At 39.7% G+C, this 16,217-nt stretch overlaps 1 protein-coding gene across 5 annotated transcripts in view; it reads right to left on the minus strand.

Annotated features, from left to right (window-relative positions):
• Positions 1 to 16,217, minus strand: part of FMNL2 (formin like 2) — a 257,183-nt gene that overhangs the window by 23,211 nt on the left and 217,755 nt on the right. For all 5 annotated transcript variants that reach the window (XM_036235892.1, XM_036235889.1, XM_016151086.2 and 2 more), the window contains 6 exons: positions 12,529 to 12,603; positions 8,859 to 8,969; positions 6,360 to 6,509; positions 4,528 to 4,629; positions 2,602 to 2,914; positions 2,053 to 2,265 (listed from right to left, as the gene is read on the minus strand). In XM_036235892.1, the coding sequence (XP_036091785.1) occupies positions 2,053 to 2,265; positions 2,602 to 2,914; positions 4,528 to 4,629; positions 6,360 to 6,509; positions 8,859 to 8,969; positions 12,529 to 12,603 (964 nt within the window). The remainder of the gene's footprint in view (positions 1 to 2,052; positions 2,266 to 2,601; positions 2,915 to 4,527; positions 4,630 to 6,359; positions 6,510 to 8,858; positions 8,970 to 12,528; positions 12,604 to 16,217) is intronic.

Consider the following 16,217-nt stretch of genomic DNA (forward strand, 5'->3'; position numbering starts at 1 on the left):
CAAAATGAGCTACAACCACTGAGTATTAACAGCCAAATTAAGGATGAGTAATGAAAAGAAATTACAGGCCTTAGAGAAATTGCCTGATCTCAAGCGACCAAGGATTCATAAAGAAATTATAATCTGTACGTCCGTAAAACAGAAAATCCTGTAATTGTTTCAGGGATACTTACGGCACTAAAGAGGAGTTTCTTCAATCCCACATACAGTCCTCTAAATTGCAAAAGACACAAAGGGGACAATTTCCAATTGCAGCAAACCCTAAAGGCAGCAGTGGGTAATCAGCTGAACACAGAGTTCGACTCCATGGAATTGAGGCAAGCAATATAGGCAACAAATTTTAAAAATTAAGTAGTGGAAAGAACCCAGACGAAAAAAAAAAAAAAAGGAACCAGAGAGGACAAGACCCATTCGGAAGGGAGCCCTGGACCTGCACGTCTCAACCTGCTGGCTCTTCTGCCCTGCCAAGGCAGTTCTATGTTAGAGTTCAGGTGACCCCAAGTGCAGGCTGCATCAACATTAGGTTTTGCCAGAAAGAAAGGAAAGCAGGACTCAATGAGAGACCACAGCAATACTCCTCACAGTGAGGACGCGTAGGGGGTTACAGGGAAAGTCTAATCAGTGAGCCCAGGTGCGTATGGCAGTTACATGTTTTCACACTCAGTCGCTGAAAACAGCCTGTTGAGGGAACAGACTCCTGTGGCCTGTTAGGTTTTTTGTTTATGTTCTAAAATCAAACAGTTCCACAGCGATGCTCCTTCAACTTTTGTCCTTCAGAAACAATAAAAGTTCTAGAAGGATGTAGCAGATGGGGATGACCTTGAAAGGTAGAAATAAGTCACTGGTTTACTGTACACATTACTTTGAACAGGCACCTTGTTACTTTGACAGTTTTATAGAAGCTGGGGTGGAAACAAACGCCAAAAATATGGAACAAGTTTGCTATGGGTGGCTTTCTGGTGTCCCAAAAGGGCATTCAGTCAGTAGGATGAGCAAGCCCTAATGACTGGTTGGTAAAGCCACGATGGGACCCTCTAACGGTTGGAGACTGGGACGTCATTTGTAGCTGAGACTGTCTTTTAGACTTTGGGTAAAAGACTTGGAACTACCACAGCCCTGGAAATGGAGACTATTAGAGTGATAGCTCTTCATCAGAAAAAGAGATCTCAGAAAGAGACTTAAGTGGATGAGGCAGCAGAATCATTCAATGTCACAGGGATGGCATGGCAAAGCTCAGAGCAATTCCAAATGCCAGGGAAACGGTCCAAGGCTGGGAAAATGGCCTGCAGTATTTTGGAAGACTAAAAGTTCACTTCTGTGAATCCAAAAAAAAAACAAAAAAGAACTCTTATTGTGAGGCATCAGAGCAACTGTCTTCTTCTTGTCCCGCATCTACCTCGTTTTATTTCTGGTGAAACAGAGATGCTGCTTTCTGCCCTGGTCAGCAGGAAGGAAACATGTATTATTTGGCAGCACTCCAAGGCATGGAGGTACTGCCGCTGGCTGCACTTTCCTCGAAGCTTAACTGTACCATACTGAACTCTGATGCCTCCAAATGCCTAGAAATGCCTGGGAGCCGACATCAGGCAATTAGACAAAAAGGCGCTTTCTTTTAGATGATATCGCAAATTCTTAAAAAAAAAAAAAAAAAAAAGGAAAGAAAAGAAAGAGCGAGCCACACGTACCAGAGGCACCCTGTGTCAGAGCTTTGGCTACTACAGGTGTCCAGAGTATTGCTGAACCCATGGAAATGCACTGATCCCTAAGAAGATAACTTGTCTCTCTGCCTTTCTCTAGGTTGGGAGCATGGAAGGCAGAAAGACAGTGTGAGATGAGAATTTCCTGCTAGGGAGAGAGTAACAAAGGCTACTCAGAGAAAAATGCCTCCTGTGCACGACAATTTCCCTTTATATTTGCAGCGATGTTCTTATATTAAGAAGATATACATGCAATTACAAGACTTGAACTTTCAAAGAACGGCTTTAACCCTCCAGAGCTAAACAAATGAGTATTTATTACTCAAGAACCTGGGTCTTAATTCTATGCGCTTACCTGCTAATCCTGAGTTGAAAACCACTGTGGGTGAAGATGTCCCGGGCAGCGGGGGTGCAGAGGGGGGAGGAGGGGGTGGTAGAGGAGGGGCTGGCACAGTCTCAGCTGCAGGACCAGGGAGAGGAGGAGGCGGGGGTGGGGGTGGAGGCGGTGGGGGAGGGGGAGGCGGTGGGGGAGGTGGCGGCATAGGTGGTGTTACTGGACCATTTTGCACTAGCAAAAGAAAAGAAACACTGACTTTGAAAATAGGGAATGGTTTTTCCTGCAATACATCATGTGCACACAAAGCATCTGAAAACAAAACAGTGAGAAGGACAAAAAATTTTTTCAAAGACTAAAATTTCCTCATTGACAAATGGGGAGTATATTCAACATATGTGAAATAAAGATTTACAACATTAATTTCAAAATGTAAAACATTCTTAAAATCAATAAGTAAAAGAACATGCCAACAAAAGCAGACAAAGAACATATATGAACAGTGGGTAAAAAAAAAAAGGAATACAAATCTCCCCATACTACCTCAGTTCTCCCTCCAAGGCGTCTTACCTGCTCCAGGTGTGTCTGACAACGGAGGTAGTGGTGGGGGAGGCGGGGGCAAGGGTCCGGAGGAGGCAGCCCCCGTCACTGGTCCCACAAAGTTACCCACTGCCACTTCTGACCCTGTGGACAATGTGCCAGAAGCCACGACTGGAAGTATGGCGATGTCCCCATCCCCTTTCTTCTGAATTTTAATGGTCCCCTGTTTCTCCAGCTCATGAATCTTTTTTTCCAGGGTAGACTGTCTTTGAATGGCTTCTTCTTTTTCTTTGACCATTTTCCTTAATGTGTGAACCTGGGTATTCGCATCTTTGTAGATTTCCTGCAAAAGAATCCATAGTCAAGAGTCTGTCTGCACATGACATTCATACCTCTTACCTTCAAATTGACAAATTGAGCACAAAGAAAACAATTCATATAAAGGAATTCTGTATCATTCGTTATCATTATCATTTGTTCACTGGTAATGCACGTGATATAAGCTAGCAGTTGTTATTGTTAATGTAGTTCTTTCTGTTAATAAATGTAGCTAACTCAATTTTCCCTGAAGGTGGAGAGGAACAGGGCAGAGATGACTCCAAAATAATTTTATAGCTGACTGTAGAATATCTTGAGGGTATTCTGGTAGTGCTACACGTTTTCCTTTCACTTATTTTAAAATTCATTTGTAACTCCTATATACATTATTAACTAACAGCAGACGAAAAGGCCCTAACTCAGACTTGGATAGAAGTCAGACTGGGATTAAAAATCTGCAAAGCATGTAATGATCTCCTCATGAGTAACCAGGCGCTGACTGTGCCTCAGTGGACTTCTCTGGCCTTCACAATGCCTCTTGACCAAGCTCAGGACGGCAACTATTGTAACATTTCCCTTTTGGGAATGGAGTTAACAAAATGGGCCAGTGCTTCCCTCCTCTAATTTACTTATTTCTGTCTAGGTTTTTAGCAAAAAACAAAAAAAGTTACAATTTTCAATTCAAAGGCTGTCCCAGTTCCTTTTAAAAGGGGCCCACGAAGGTTCCAGTGAAAGGATTGTATGAAACTTACTTGCCGGACCTTCTACACGTGATCTCTCACCACAAACCTCCAGCAGGCAGGGAAACATTCTTCACACCCTGTCTATTATTAATAATCTAAGAGTCTGAACTTGAATTGAGTCCATATGCTACGATTGTGTCTCGATGGCATGCCAGAAAATAAATTTCCTAGAGTTAACTGTAGGACATGTCAGAATATCAAGCAACACACACAGACATGATAACCATCACATAAAATGTGCCATTTCATTAACAGTGGTGTAAAGGCAAGCCATTTGCCTGAAAGCCCTCCAGGCATTTTAGTGGTTTTATGTTTTGTATGATTCTAAGCACACGGATGGCACTCCATAAATACCTGACACATAAGGTAAAACAATGCTAACGCCAAATAAAATAGCTGGGATTATCTGATAATAAAACGGATCAGTTTTACTTTGCCTTTTTTTTTTTTTTTTGTGAATGCCATTAGGTCTCGCCTGTACTGTGATTTCACCATTTCCATGGCAACCACCAAATCTGGTTTCAAGTAGAAGCAAATCAAAATAACAAAGAAATCCAAGTTCTAATAAAAATAAATAAGTGGCATGAATTAAATCCATGCTGTGTTTTTTATTTCCAACCAAATGAGTGATCCACAGAATCATCCAGATGGGAAAATATTGTTGCTCCCAAAACCTGTGATAAGGAAATACTGAACTCCTGGCATTTGATTGCACACACGTGTGTATACAGACCATAACTATGTGTACTTTTGAATATCACCTCTGAAATAGCTCCAGTAAATACGCTGCATCAATGCATTCCGATGGCATGAATGCATCATTGCTCTATTAGACCAAAGCTAGAGCACACTCCCCACAATGCCCATCTGGGCCGGCTGTCACCACCACACTTACTCGAACAACATCCAGCTCCTTGTTCCTCTGCATGAGCTGCTTTTCCAGTTCCACGATCTTGGACATGGCTTCATTTTCCGTGTCTTGCAGTTTTTCAGACAACTATAAAGTTTTGAAAGGGAATTTGGGTCACAACACAGGATCATGCTGATCAGGTCCCTGGTTCTCAGAAAGCATAGCTCAAAGACCATTATGGGCCCATCACTGTCCACAAGTTGTTTTCTGGAAATGTAAATATTTATAATAATGGCTCTGAATATGTGTTTGCTTCTAACAGAAAATAATTTATACATGATCTTTAATGAAACCCACACATCAGCTCCTCGGTGTTTCGACACGTGCAGTGGCTCTCTCCACTTCTGCTGGGGCTAGAGATCAGTAGGTGAGGGAGGGGGGAAGTCCACCTTTCCCTCCCTAAGAAAGGCCACTGGGCAAAAGCTTTTGAAAACTGTTGATCCAGAAAACTTGGCTCTGTTGTTGTTATAGGTAACCAGTTGAAAAACACAACTATTGTTTTGACCCAAACTAACTAAATAATAAAAGTCATTTTGGAAGGGCAGTTCAAACAAACAGGTGGAGTGCTACGAAAGTGGGTTATGTAAGTCTGGTCATGCGATGCCGGCTGAGGCTTCAAGAGGAAGACAGGGTGAGCTATACATTAAACAGTTACTGTCTGCATAAGGCTCTCGAACTGAGCAGCTTCTGATTTCTTATATTCCACCCAAAATGATCACAAGTAAAGAATATCAGGGAGGCAGGGTGAGGAAGAGGAATAGAGATTTACACTGATCATGTTCAGAATAATACAAATCAATCAAGGGAAGAAACTCTCAGCCTGTAAATGCTCTTCTTAAGCAGGTGTCAACTGGTGTGGCCTTCACTACAGCACTTCCTTAGAGAGGGGTCTGGCAATTCGGCTTAACCTCAGCTATGAAGATGCTCACAGCAGAGTGATGGGAAAGGCGAAGGACATTAAAACACGTGTGTAATGCTCATAACTAAGAAAAGGTGGAGGCAAATGTTCACAGGGAAAATAATATCCCTTCAAAAAGATTCATTTCACAATCAAGGACATTGTCAATTGGAATTGATCAAAAAAATATAATATGGTCCTCAGAATGCTTGGGTTTTTAAGAAGCACCATTTTTCTGTTCATGCTCACAATACTCCAATGTTACTTGAATGGATGAACAAACAAATAGCCTCTAAAGGCCTTCAGACTCCAATTCACCTGGGCCTGTGGCAAGAAAAACCTCTCAAATAAAAATGAGCCCCTGCTCTGATTCAGAGCTGGCATTATACTAGAGGACACTTTGCTTGAAAGAGGGACTTATGGGAAAGCTGATTTCCTTGAGCATGCTGACTGTTGAATCTATTTAGAACTTGAGTAACTCTAAGGCAGGAATGTGAAGACATGCACCATGAAACCACTAGACCCTGCTGTCCACGGGCCTGTGTGGACACATTTGGTAGAATTCCTATTCAGAAAACACGCTTCATCCTGGGCCAAATTCACATATTTGAGTTGCTCTTCCCTCTAGGCAATGCCAATCATTCTAACTCTCCTGTGCCTATAATTAAGATGGCCAGGAAATCTGGACTCAGCAGAAACTGAGCACATGAGCCAAGACAAGACACAGATTCCACTTAGTTTGAAGTTACATACCTGTCTTCTTTGAAAGAACCCAGATGTCTTCTGACAACTCTACCCCAAGTTGCAACTCAATTCTATACTCCAAATCCTTCCATTTACTGTAATAAAAGCTAACATTTATTCTGCTTTGCACCTAGCTAAAACATAAGCAATTTTTCCTTTTCTGAGATCTAGTTACATGAGAGATGTTTTCTTCCAGTTCTTCCACCCTCTCCAAGGCTGCATTCTTGGTTTCAGCATCCTCCAGCAGAGCTCCCACATCAAAGACATTGTCCAGGTAAGCCTGAATCTGCACCTGCAGCTTGTCACTCTCAGTGTGCTTCAGCTTCTAAAAAATCCAAATACAAGACAAGATAGTGTTAGTATATCAGTGAAAACAGAACATAATTACCCAATGGCCTACATGTTTTTGTTTGTTTCAAACAGTCTAGTCTTTTCCAAAAGAGAGTATGAGATATCCTCCTCCTTCAGAGAATTATGGAATAACTATCTAAGGGGTACTATTAGATTACTTTTAGTATCCTCTCTCAATATATACACATTTCTTCCTTAACCTTCTTGTGGATATATTCCTTGTGTGTATATATTCCAACCTAAAACATTTTGATACAGGTGAAATCAGGAAAATAGAAAAACTAAAAGCATCTTCGAGAGGGAATGACAGTCACAGATAACATAAAACGTGAGGAGCAGCTGTAGAGAAGAAACTCATAGCAGCCTTAGGCCTGGGTAGTGATAGTGGTTCCAGCTGGAGGTGAGCGTTAGGTGGAAGGTGAGAGCAGACTAGCTGTGGGACTTATCTGAGCACAAATTGCTAGAATCCACCCTCCATGATTACTTCCCTAAGACACTGCCCCAACACGAGGAGCTCACGGTGCCCCAAAGCACAGATCAGAAAGCTTTCCCCCATTTTCCACATTCCAGGGCTAGGCATTTCAGAGGAAATCAATTAATTCTAAGGTGAAATTAGAGGTCAAGTAAATCAGTGAGTCTTCCTTACAAGTAACATAAGTCATGGCTTTCCCTGGGGGGCAGATGAGTGGCTAGAATAATATGTGGCACACGGACGAACAGTTACCAGACAAATTAATGGCTCCTTACAAGGCTGGGGTTTTGTAAACTACAAAAGCATCAAAAGTTCTATGCTTATATTATTCTTCTAACCACTCTATCAGGGTCCAGAAGCAACAGACCAGAAAGTTAAAGAAATGCAGAATTTTGGAAAAAATCTTAAATTTTTCAAAGGAATTCTGTTCTGTTCAGGGAAAAAGATTTTATCCTAGATCTACTCTGGCATTCCACAACTCAGCTTGTTCTGAAGAGGTAGTATGTTCATTCTGAGTTAAGGAGTCAGAACTGAAAAAGATTTCTGAATAAAGGCAAAGTCTGGAAAAGAAAACAGAAAAGCAGCTTAGTGGGATTTTTCACAAGATTCACAACAAATAACAGGTGCTGATATGTTACTACCTGCCATTGTATCCTGGACCTGAAGGATGCTCTGCACGGCCATCGCAAGACCACCCAGACCACCACTAGGGAGCTATATACACAATTTTTGTCCAAATTCTGCTACTCTCAAAGCATGTGGGGAAAGAAGACAGACAAATCTCAATCTCAAAGAAGAAAAAAATCCCTTTCAGTACAATGTTCTGTCAGATTAAGTGGCCTTTAAACAGAGAAACAATTCTTTAATGGAAGAACATTAGGCCAGTTCATCCAAGAGCAGCCCCACTGATCCAATAAGCAAAGCCATGAGCTCTAAAGGATCCAATTCTGTGATTCCACTTTGCAATAAACTGAGGGTACAGTCTGTGTAATTTCTCAGCATTCCGCCTCATGAAGATGGGCAGCTGAATTTCTATAGATGTCCGAAAGTAAGTACTTCTGTCTTTTTCTAAATAGCCTTGAAATTGAGGTCAACAATTCTTGCCCTATTGCTAGTGGTCTCCCAAATTCAAGTGGACCATTCTTATTGAGAATGGAAAATAAAACTGCCTAAGAGTCAAAGGACGGGGTATGTCCTGTGCACACAGAGCTACTCAAGTCCATTTACGATTTTCACATCAACTTTCGGTTTCTAAGCTGAAGACCTTCAGGGAAGTAGCTGAGCACTTCTGCAAGGGATCAAGAGAGAGAGGAACTTTTGATTCCCTTCTCCCAAGAACTAAAAGTAGAACTTTTAAAGCCATCAAACATTTTAATCAGAATGTAAAAACTGCATAAGGAAGTCTCTACTTTCCATTTTCCATTATATTTTTTATGCTCTAAGCAATTATTCATTACTCTACAGCAGTTTTGGTTTGACTCTCCCTGCCCGTACAGGGTCCCCAGAGAAATCAAGAATGAGAATTGCCCAACAGCCCAAAGGAAGGGTGCAATGAGACTTGGCCCACACAGAGCTCAAAGGCAGAGGGAAGCTGCAACGAGGCTCTAAGAGGTCATTCGACTCTGGTACTAAAAGACTGCTGGCAGATGACAGCCTATGGTCCCAGGAGATCTGCAAGAATCCAGTTTCTCTGGCAGACTGCATCACTCAGATTGGTTCCTTTGAACTAACACTACAGTAAGCTGACTGCATAGAGCTTTAAGAGTTCTTTAGTCACTGTGTAAGTGTGTTTTGGAAGGTAGGCAATAAATCAAGTCTTATATTAAAGCCAAAGCTTTCAGCTATACTTACATCCAAGTATTCATCCAGGCCTAACTTGGTAAATTCATACTGGAGGTGAACTCGGAAATTCATGTCTTCTACTGAATGGACTACAATATTAATAAATTGCATAGAGGCCACCTGAAATGAAATTGCAACAGGTTAAATGGGCTCCACATTTGCTTTCTCAGTTTAATCATAACATATGCTTTCAATTGCATAAATCTAAGCTCACTTGCCAATTTCCTTTTCCTTCATTTCACTGAGTCTTTAAAACTTTTTTTTTTAATTCAAAAGTTATATAGGTATCCTAATCAGATACCACTTTACATCCACTAGGATGGCTAACATCCAAAAGAAAGATAATTACAATGTTGGCAAGGATGTGAATAAACTGGCACCCTCATCCATTGCTGGTGGGAATACGAAATGACGCAGCCACTTTGAAAAGTTTGACAGTTCCCCAAAATGTCAAATACAGAGTTACCACATGGCCAGCAATCTCATTCCTAGGTATATACCCAAGAGAAATGAAAATAAAATCCATATAAAAACTTGTACATAAATGTTCACATTACCATTATTCATAATAATGACAAAGAGAAAAAAAAAAAACAATGTCCAACTGATGGATTAAATGATGTGATTATCCATGTAATGTACTATTACGTGACCATCAAAAGGAATGAAGTGCTGCTATATGCTACAACATGGATGAACCTGAGACATTATAGGTGAAAAAGTTGGTCACAAAGGACTACATATGATTCCATTCATATGAAATATCCAGGATAGGCAAACCTACAGAGACAGAAAGCGGGTTTGTAGTTAGTTGCCTAGAACTAGGGGTGAGAAAAATGAGATGACTGCTAATGGGTACAGGGATTCTTTTGGGGGTGACAAAATTTTCTAAATTAGGTTGTAGTGATGACTGCATAACCCGACAAATATACTAAAAATATGTTGACTTGTACACTTCAGATGGGTAAATTGGATAGTATGTTGACTGTATCTTAGTAAAGCTATTTTTTTTTAAGTCTTATATAAGTATACAGCACAAACTATGTAAGTTGTTACAGATATATTATTGAAAATGATTACAAAGAAAAAATTCAAATTTCCTATAATCACCCCAGAAGATATAATCACTCTAAAATCTCACTGTGGGCCCCACCACACCAACAGAATCTTAACAGGATCTCAGACCCGTCTTTCCATTTTAAACAATCGACCACTTTCCATTTCATAGAACCCTCAGATTTACTGCTTTCTACCCACAACTGTATCAGTGGCCCTGAGACTGGCCACAGAGAAAACCTGCTCCTCATATGGTAAAGCAGTATAGAGTTCCATAGATCTATTTTGCTTTTAATAGTGACCGTATATTTATAATAAAAATATCTCACTGATGCTTTCCCCATATGGTTAAACAGAGCCTCCTGCAAGGAGATAAAAAGATGGTAGGACCCCGGTTTCACATTTACTCTGAAAACCATAACACTCTTCCTCGCTCCCTTAAAACCAATTTCCTTCATCTTTTTAAAATTGTTTGTAATCAAGTTAGAGTCTTCCTTGAGTATTTGTTATACATAGCATACCCTTGGAAGATGCATAAACTCTCAAGGTTACAAGGGACTCTTGCAATTTACTGAAAAGTTACTTCAGGTGCTATGGTTAATGAGCCAAAAAAAGATTTGTCAGTTTTTTTTTCCCCTTTGGTATGAAAAAAAAAAAACATAACAAGGTCTTGTGCTACATTAGAAGACTTTATACTATATTTTATAAGGAATATATTGTTTGGGAGGTTATGTACCTTAATTGTATTCCCAAGATAGTTTATAAAAAGCCTCATTTTCTGGAGGAAAAATATGATTGGACTCGGGCATCTTTCCATATCTCTTCTGAAAGCAGGTCTAAATGATGTGTTGAGTTTTATGATTTGCCTAAGAGGCAACTACTTGCTAGGTGACACATGAATCGAGCACATAGTACTCAAGTACCAGCAGCCTCTAAGATTCCTATGTATATGAATAAATGAACTGACATGAAATACGCTCTCATATGCATAGTGCAGGCGTTTTAAAGGGCTTAACGTAATTATAATTTCAGCAGAAACGCAAATGGAAGAGACACCCAGTAGGTATGATAAATGAATAAGGTGGGCCATGTGTAACAACAGGGAATGGGGTGGACTGTGATGAACCAAAGGAATAGGGGACACTGGGCTCCAGCAGCCGATATTCCGCAAAATCGGGGGCCCAGTGTTATGAGAAATTTTTAGCTTAAGAAAATCTGAACTCTGTATTTTTTACGTGCAATTTCGAAATTCTTTTATGGAAGGACATCACTGTCAAACTTACAGGCCTGCAGGCTGACTTCAGCCTGTGAGTCTCCAGTTTGCAACCCCGGCTTAAAAAAATAAGTTCCTTTGAAGGCAGAGGAAAGAAACTCGTGAGCCAGGACATGACATCTTTACCTTTTATCACAAGTTCAAACAGCCTTGAACACTCCAAAAAATCCTCATAACAAGAATTAAAAAGCCAGCATAAAGGTACGTTTCACATTTATTTTTTTATCTTTTTAAAAAGCGTACATATATATATTTTATGGAACAGAAAATCTTCTCTAGAAAAGATTTCATCTTTCTCATTGATTTTGGAAGGGGTTGAGGACCAGGATGCACATCAAATTTGAGGACTCAGAAAAAAAATTTTACATAAAAGGGTTAGAAATCTGCAAAGTTCTATTTCATATTTTACTGTCACTGAAGCAATTCAAATGAAAACTTTGCCTGATAACCCAAGCACAGGTTTTAGAAGACTCGGTTTGTAAGAACTGACTGAGATATCTGTTCCAGGCTAGAAGCGATCTAGGAGATTAATTCCAGGGAAGAGTGTCCTGGGTTCAGAAGCTTCCTATGTCAATGGGAATGGGTCAAAGAAAGCCTGCAGACCTGGGTACACTCAAGATTAATCTGTCTCAGGAAATTCTGTATAGTAGATTCCACCTTCAGTCCAGGATTAAGATTTAGGTACACGATTTCAGAAGTGCACAAATATGTTTGCGGTTTGTACCTGAAAATGACAGCCCTGCTGCCGGACCCCGTACCACTGCATGTGATCTATCCTGCTAAGGGGACTGCAGTGTGATTATTTCCTCATACAATTATTAGAGCAGGAAAGGGATAAAGAGGGGGAAAAATCATTGCTGTATATTAATTTGGGAGGGGGGTACATACAGTCAATTCTACAAGCCAAAACACTTTAATATTTGAGAATAGTGTCTGGAAAAGGCTGCTGGCTGGGGTGTTCGAAAGTCAAAATGTTCAAGATCTTTGGTTTCTGCCTTAAGGATTATTATTGCAGGATGACTGACAGCTCAAGGTGGCAACTGCAGCCACTTAGCACCAGGTGTTAACTTCCTTTTCCTGAATGCATGGCTTCACCCTCTGTTTGTTATCAATAATCTGTACTTTTGAGCAGTGCCATAGTGCATGTATAAGGAATATGACTGGCCATAAAGGAAAAACACAGATTACGAGGGACAGTCTAGATTGGAGTAATAGCATATAATACTCAATTTCCCGTCCTTTGTAACATATCCACACATATGTATGTCTAATACATAAAAACATAAATGGCTTTAGAAAAAAAGTGCTGACTGAGTTCGTTTTATTGAATGTAGTACTAAAATAGCTCACCATAAAATCTATGTTATTGTCTTCATTCCTGAAATGTTCCATCAACTTCTCAAAGCGCTGTTTTTCTCCGCAAACCTGAAACACACATTTTCATCATGCGTGTGAAATTCCAAACAAGTATTCCAAAATTAGATGCAGACATTTTAGCATTAAAAATTATTTCCAGAATATCCTTTTCTTTTCCCCCTTGCACTATGTTTACTTTTCTTCTAAGCTAGCTAACTCACAAATAGCAACACGAGCCAGGACCAAAGCTGATCCTGGCCTCTTTTGCATGTTCTCTTGATATTTTGAAATCTATATCAAATGTGTTCTTCTTTCATTGGTTATCTTTGCATGTCCCACCAATATTTTTAGCCTGCATTCAGAATCCCAGAGTGTTGCTTATGGTAAACGAACAAACGAAAAACCCACAATTTTCCTTTTTTACCAAAAAAGTACTTTAAAACTGACTTGCTAAAAGAACTTGATAATTTTGTATTTAAATTCCTTAAAAGGCAGATTCAAAATGTTCATGTCTAACTGAATCAACTCATTTTAATGTATAAGCTACAACACAGAAATTTTACGAAGTTATATTAGCAATGAAGGTGAGTATAGACATTAGCAGTAATTTCTGAAGTAGCACTCCAGAGGCACCAATTAATGTGTTCACTGAACAGGTGAAATAAAACATAAAATATTGTGAATGTCAGGGCCCCAAGGTATCTGCATATACATGAAATTAAATACACTGAGTTAAAAACACAAAGTCAAAGAAAAGATTGTACCAAATAATGACTCTCTGGAGACTTATTCCCAAAACCAAAAGATAAACTTTAATTCTATCAGTGTCCTTGGCTACCTTTTTTGAAGCAAAATCCTATACCCACTGGTTTATTCGTTCTACCTTCAGTAAATATTCACCTAAACATCTACGAGCTACACGTTGTAATAGTAAAATGTGGTCTCTTGTCTTAACATCTTGCAAATTTAATTCAGGTTTCACATGCTTAACTAAATTTTCTGATTCCATTTGTGATCTTAGGGATATTTGGTCCAATCCTAAAGAACTCTCCATAAATGATTTTTTATGATGCTATAATGCAGCCATTCAATTCTATTATATTAAATTACGTGTGTGTGTGTGTGTGTGTGTAAAGAAAGTCTGAGGGCAGGAATTTTTCATTTTGTTCACTACTCTATCCCCAGCATCCAGAACAATGCTTAGCACACTGTAAGTTCTCAGTAATATTTGTTGAATTGCATTGAATAGAGAATAGCAAGTAATTATGTCAAAATACACTTAACGGTGGGACTTAATACTCTCTCCCATGTTTTAGAGTGAAACAACCATCAGACGACATAGACGGCACCAGGAGTGGTGGTTCTTGTGCCTGAACTGAGAATGTTAAGGGGAACAGACTTCAACCTCAGAGGGCCTTCTAGTCTTAAAGCAATTTAAATTTTCACAACAGATTCAGATGGTTTACTATATTCTGATGATAACTCTCCATTTATTTATACCTGGCCTTAACAAAAAATTACAGAAGACAGAGGAACAGTACATGTGCTCAGCCTAGAGGAAGGGAGGAGGCTCCAGAAGGGAGAGTTTGAAGTAAAGCTTTTAAAAACACACATGTCCAATCCCACCCTAGAGAGCCTGATTCAGCAGGCCTGGACAGGATGGGGAGATGTGGGCATGTACAGTTTTATGAGCACTACAGACCGTCTGATGCTCTGCAAAGGCTGAGAACCAGAGATTTAAAGGGACACTGTGTTCAGCCCCTAGCTCCTCTAGAGAATATGTAATAAGTTCCTGGACACAAAAGATTTGTAAAAGCAGGTGAGGCAGTGCATAATCGGCTCCCTAGACTATGATAGCAGTCACATCTTGTGCTCAAAGCCACAAGTGTCCCTAGCCTGCAACAAGGGCCCAGTGGTGACAACTGCCAAGGCTTGGCACAGAAAAGGTCAGAATTACAACATAAATTTTCTTTAAGAGAAAATTCAACATAAAAACTTGTTCCTTAGGAAATGGTTTATTTCCATCTGTTTTAGGAGGTTGGTAATGGCAGGAGAAAGGAAGAGAAGCAATCTTGGGTCTTTTTAGCTGCCAGATCTCCTGAAAAACAGACTGTGTTTAATGTCTTTTTTGAGTAGCTAGGTGCCCATAGAACAGACAAGGCAATGGCCATCAATGAACAGTAATGAGGAATACAATTCTTTCTAATAGAAAGGCAAAGCCTTTTAAATGTAAGAATGTCAGAAATCTGGAAAGTACCTTAGGTAATCTGGTGCCCTCGATTTATGAATCAGACTGACACCATATACATTAAATATCTCCAACTTGATGAAGGTCTGTAGCACACAGGGTAAAATGAGGTCCCCAACTGACAGCCTTATGTTCCTCTCCCACATAGCCCAGAACGTTCAGATAAAGATATTCCATTTAAAACAATAGTTTAAAGCATCCCAGAATTACCTGAGATGCCAACAGAGATTAAAAAAAAAAAAAAACAAAAAAAATCCATTATTAAAAACCACATTCATTACATCGTGCATACAGTTGATGTCTGTGCCCCAGAATCTTGCACGAACTTCTAAAAACTGCAGATTCCTGGGCTCTAAATCAAAACATATGGAATGAGAATCTCCACAGACAGAACTAGGAATCTGTGCTTTTAAAAAGTACTCACGGTCATTGGAATGGTATTTGGGAAACAGTGGCTTCTACAATATAAGACTAGCTGATTAAACCCTAAATCTTTTTGGCTACCAATTATAAACCAGATGGCTAGATCATTACCTGTCCTATTCATTCAACCTCCAATGTAACAATACAAATAAAGAATCACAGTTACTATAACTGGGCATCATAGGAATGCAATAGGGATTGGCCCACTGACCCTGTACAGCTGCAATGAATAATAAGGTAACTCCCAAATAATCTGGGATTGTGTTCCGGGCACTAGAGAACATGGATTTTATATGACTGAGGAAAGCACATGTGGGCAGCAACTAAAACTACTCATAGTATGTGAATAAAAAGAGATGGTATCAAATCTAAAACAAGCAATATTAGATTAATTTCATGTGGGGTAAAGATCCCCAAAATTATTGTACTAGTCCAGTAGGCAGGACTGAAATAGACATTATGAAAAGCTTTGAATATACACATTTCTTTAGAAACTGCTCATTCTGTCAATAGACAAATCCATGCTGAGAACATGTGATATCAAACAGAGAAATACCTTTTATCTTCAAAAATAACAGACTTAAACGTCTTCTAATTTAAGCTGCTATAAACTTGATGAAAAGAATCCAAATGCACAAAACAACATTTCTCCAACATAGATGCCAGATTTGGAAAACTCTGAGAGAATGGTCTGACTGACTACTCTCCTCATGCACTGTAAGAACTAGAAGGGCCCTTCCTATCAGACCCATCAAGCCCTTCCCTGTAAAGGTTTAGACAGACTGCTCTGCTGTCAGTCCCGACTAACGAATTCAGGGTGGTGTTTCTGACATTGTTCCAAAGGAAGAGTATGGATTCCAGAGACCCCCTTCATTCCCACTGAAGGAAAGGAAGCATGCACACCAGATTCACATTTGTTTCTGTATTGCTTTAGCTATCATTAAACAAGTATATACTACAATCCCACAGGAAATGGGAAGATATGTTTGGGGAAGGTTGGTAAAAGTCATGT

Source organism: Rousettus aegyptiacus, unplaced genomic scaffold (genome assembly GCF_014176215.1).
Source record: "Rousettus aegyptiacus isolate mRouAeg1 unplaced genomic scaffold, mRouAeg1.p scaffold_m13_p_2, whole genome shotgun sequence".
Classification (NCBI taxonomy): Eukaryota; Metazoa; Chordata; class Mammalia; order Chiroptera; family Pteropodidae; genus Rousettus; species Rousettus aegyptiacus.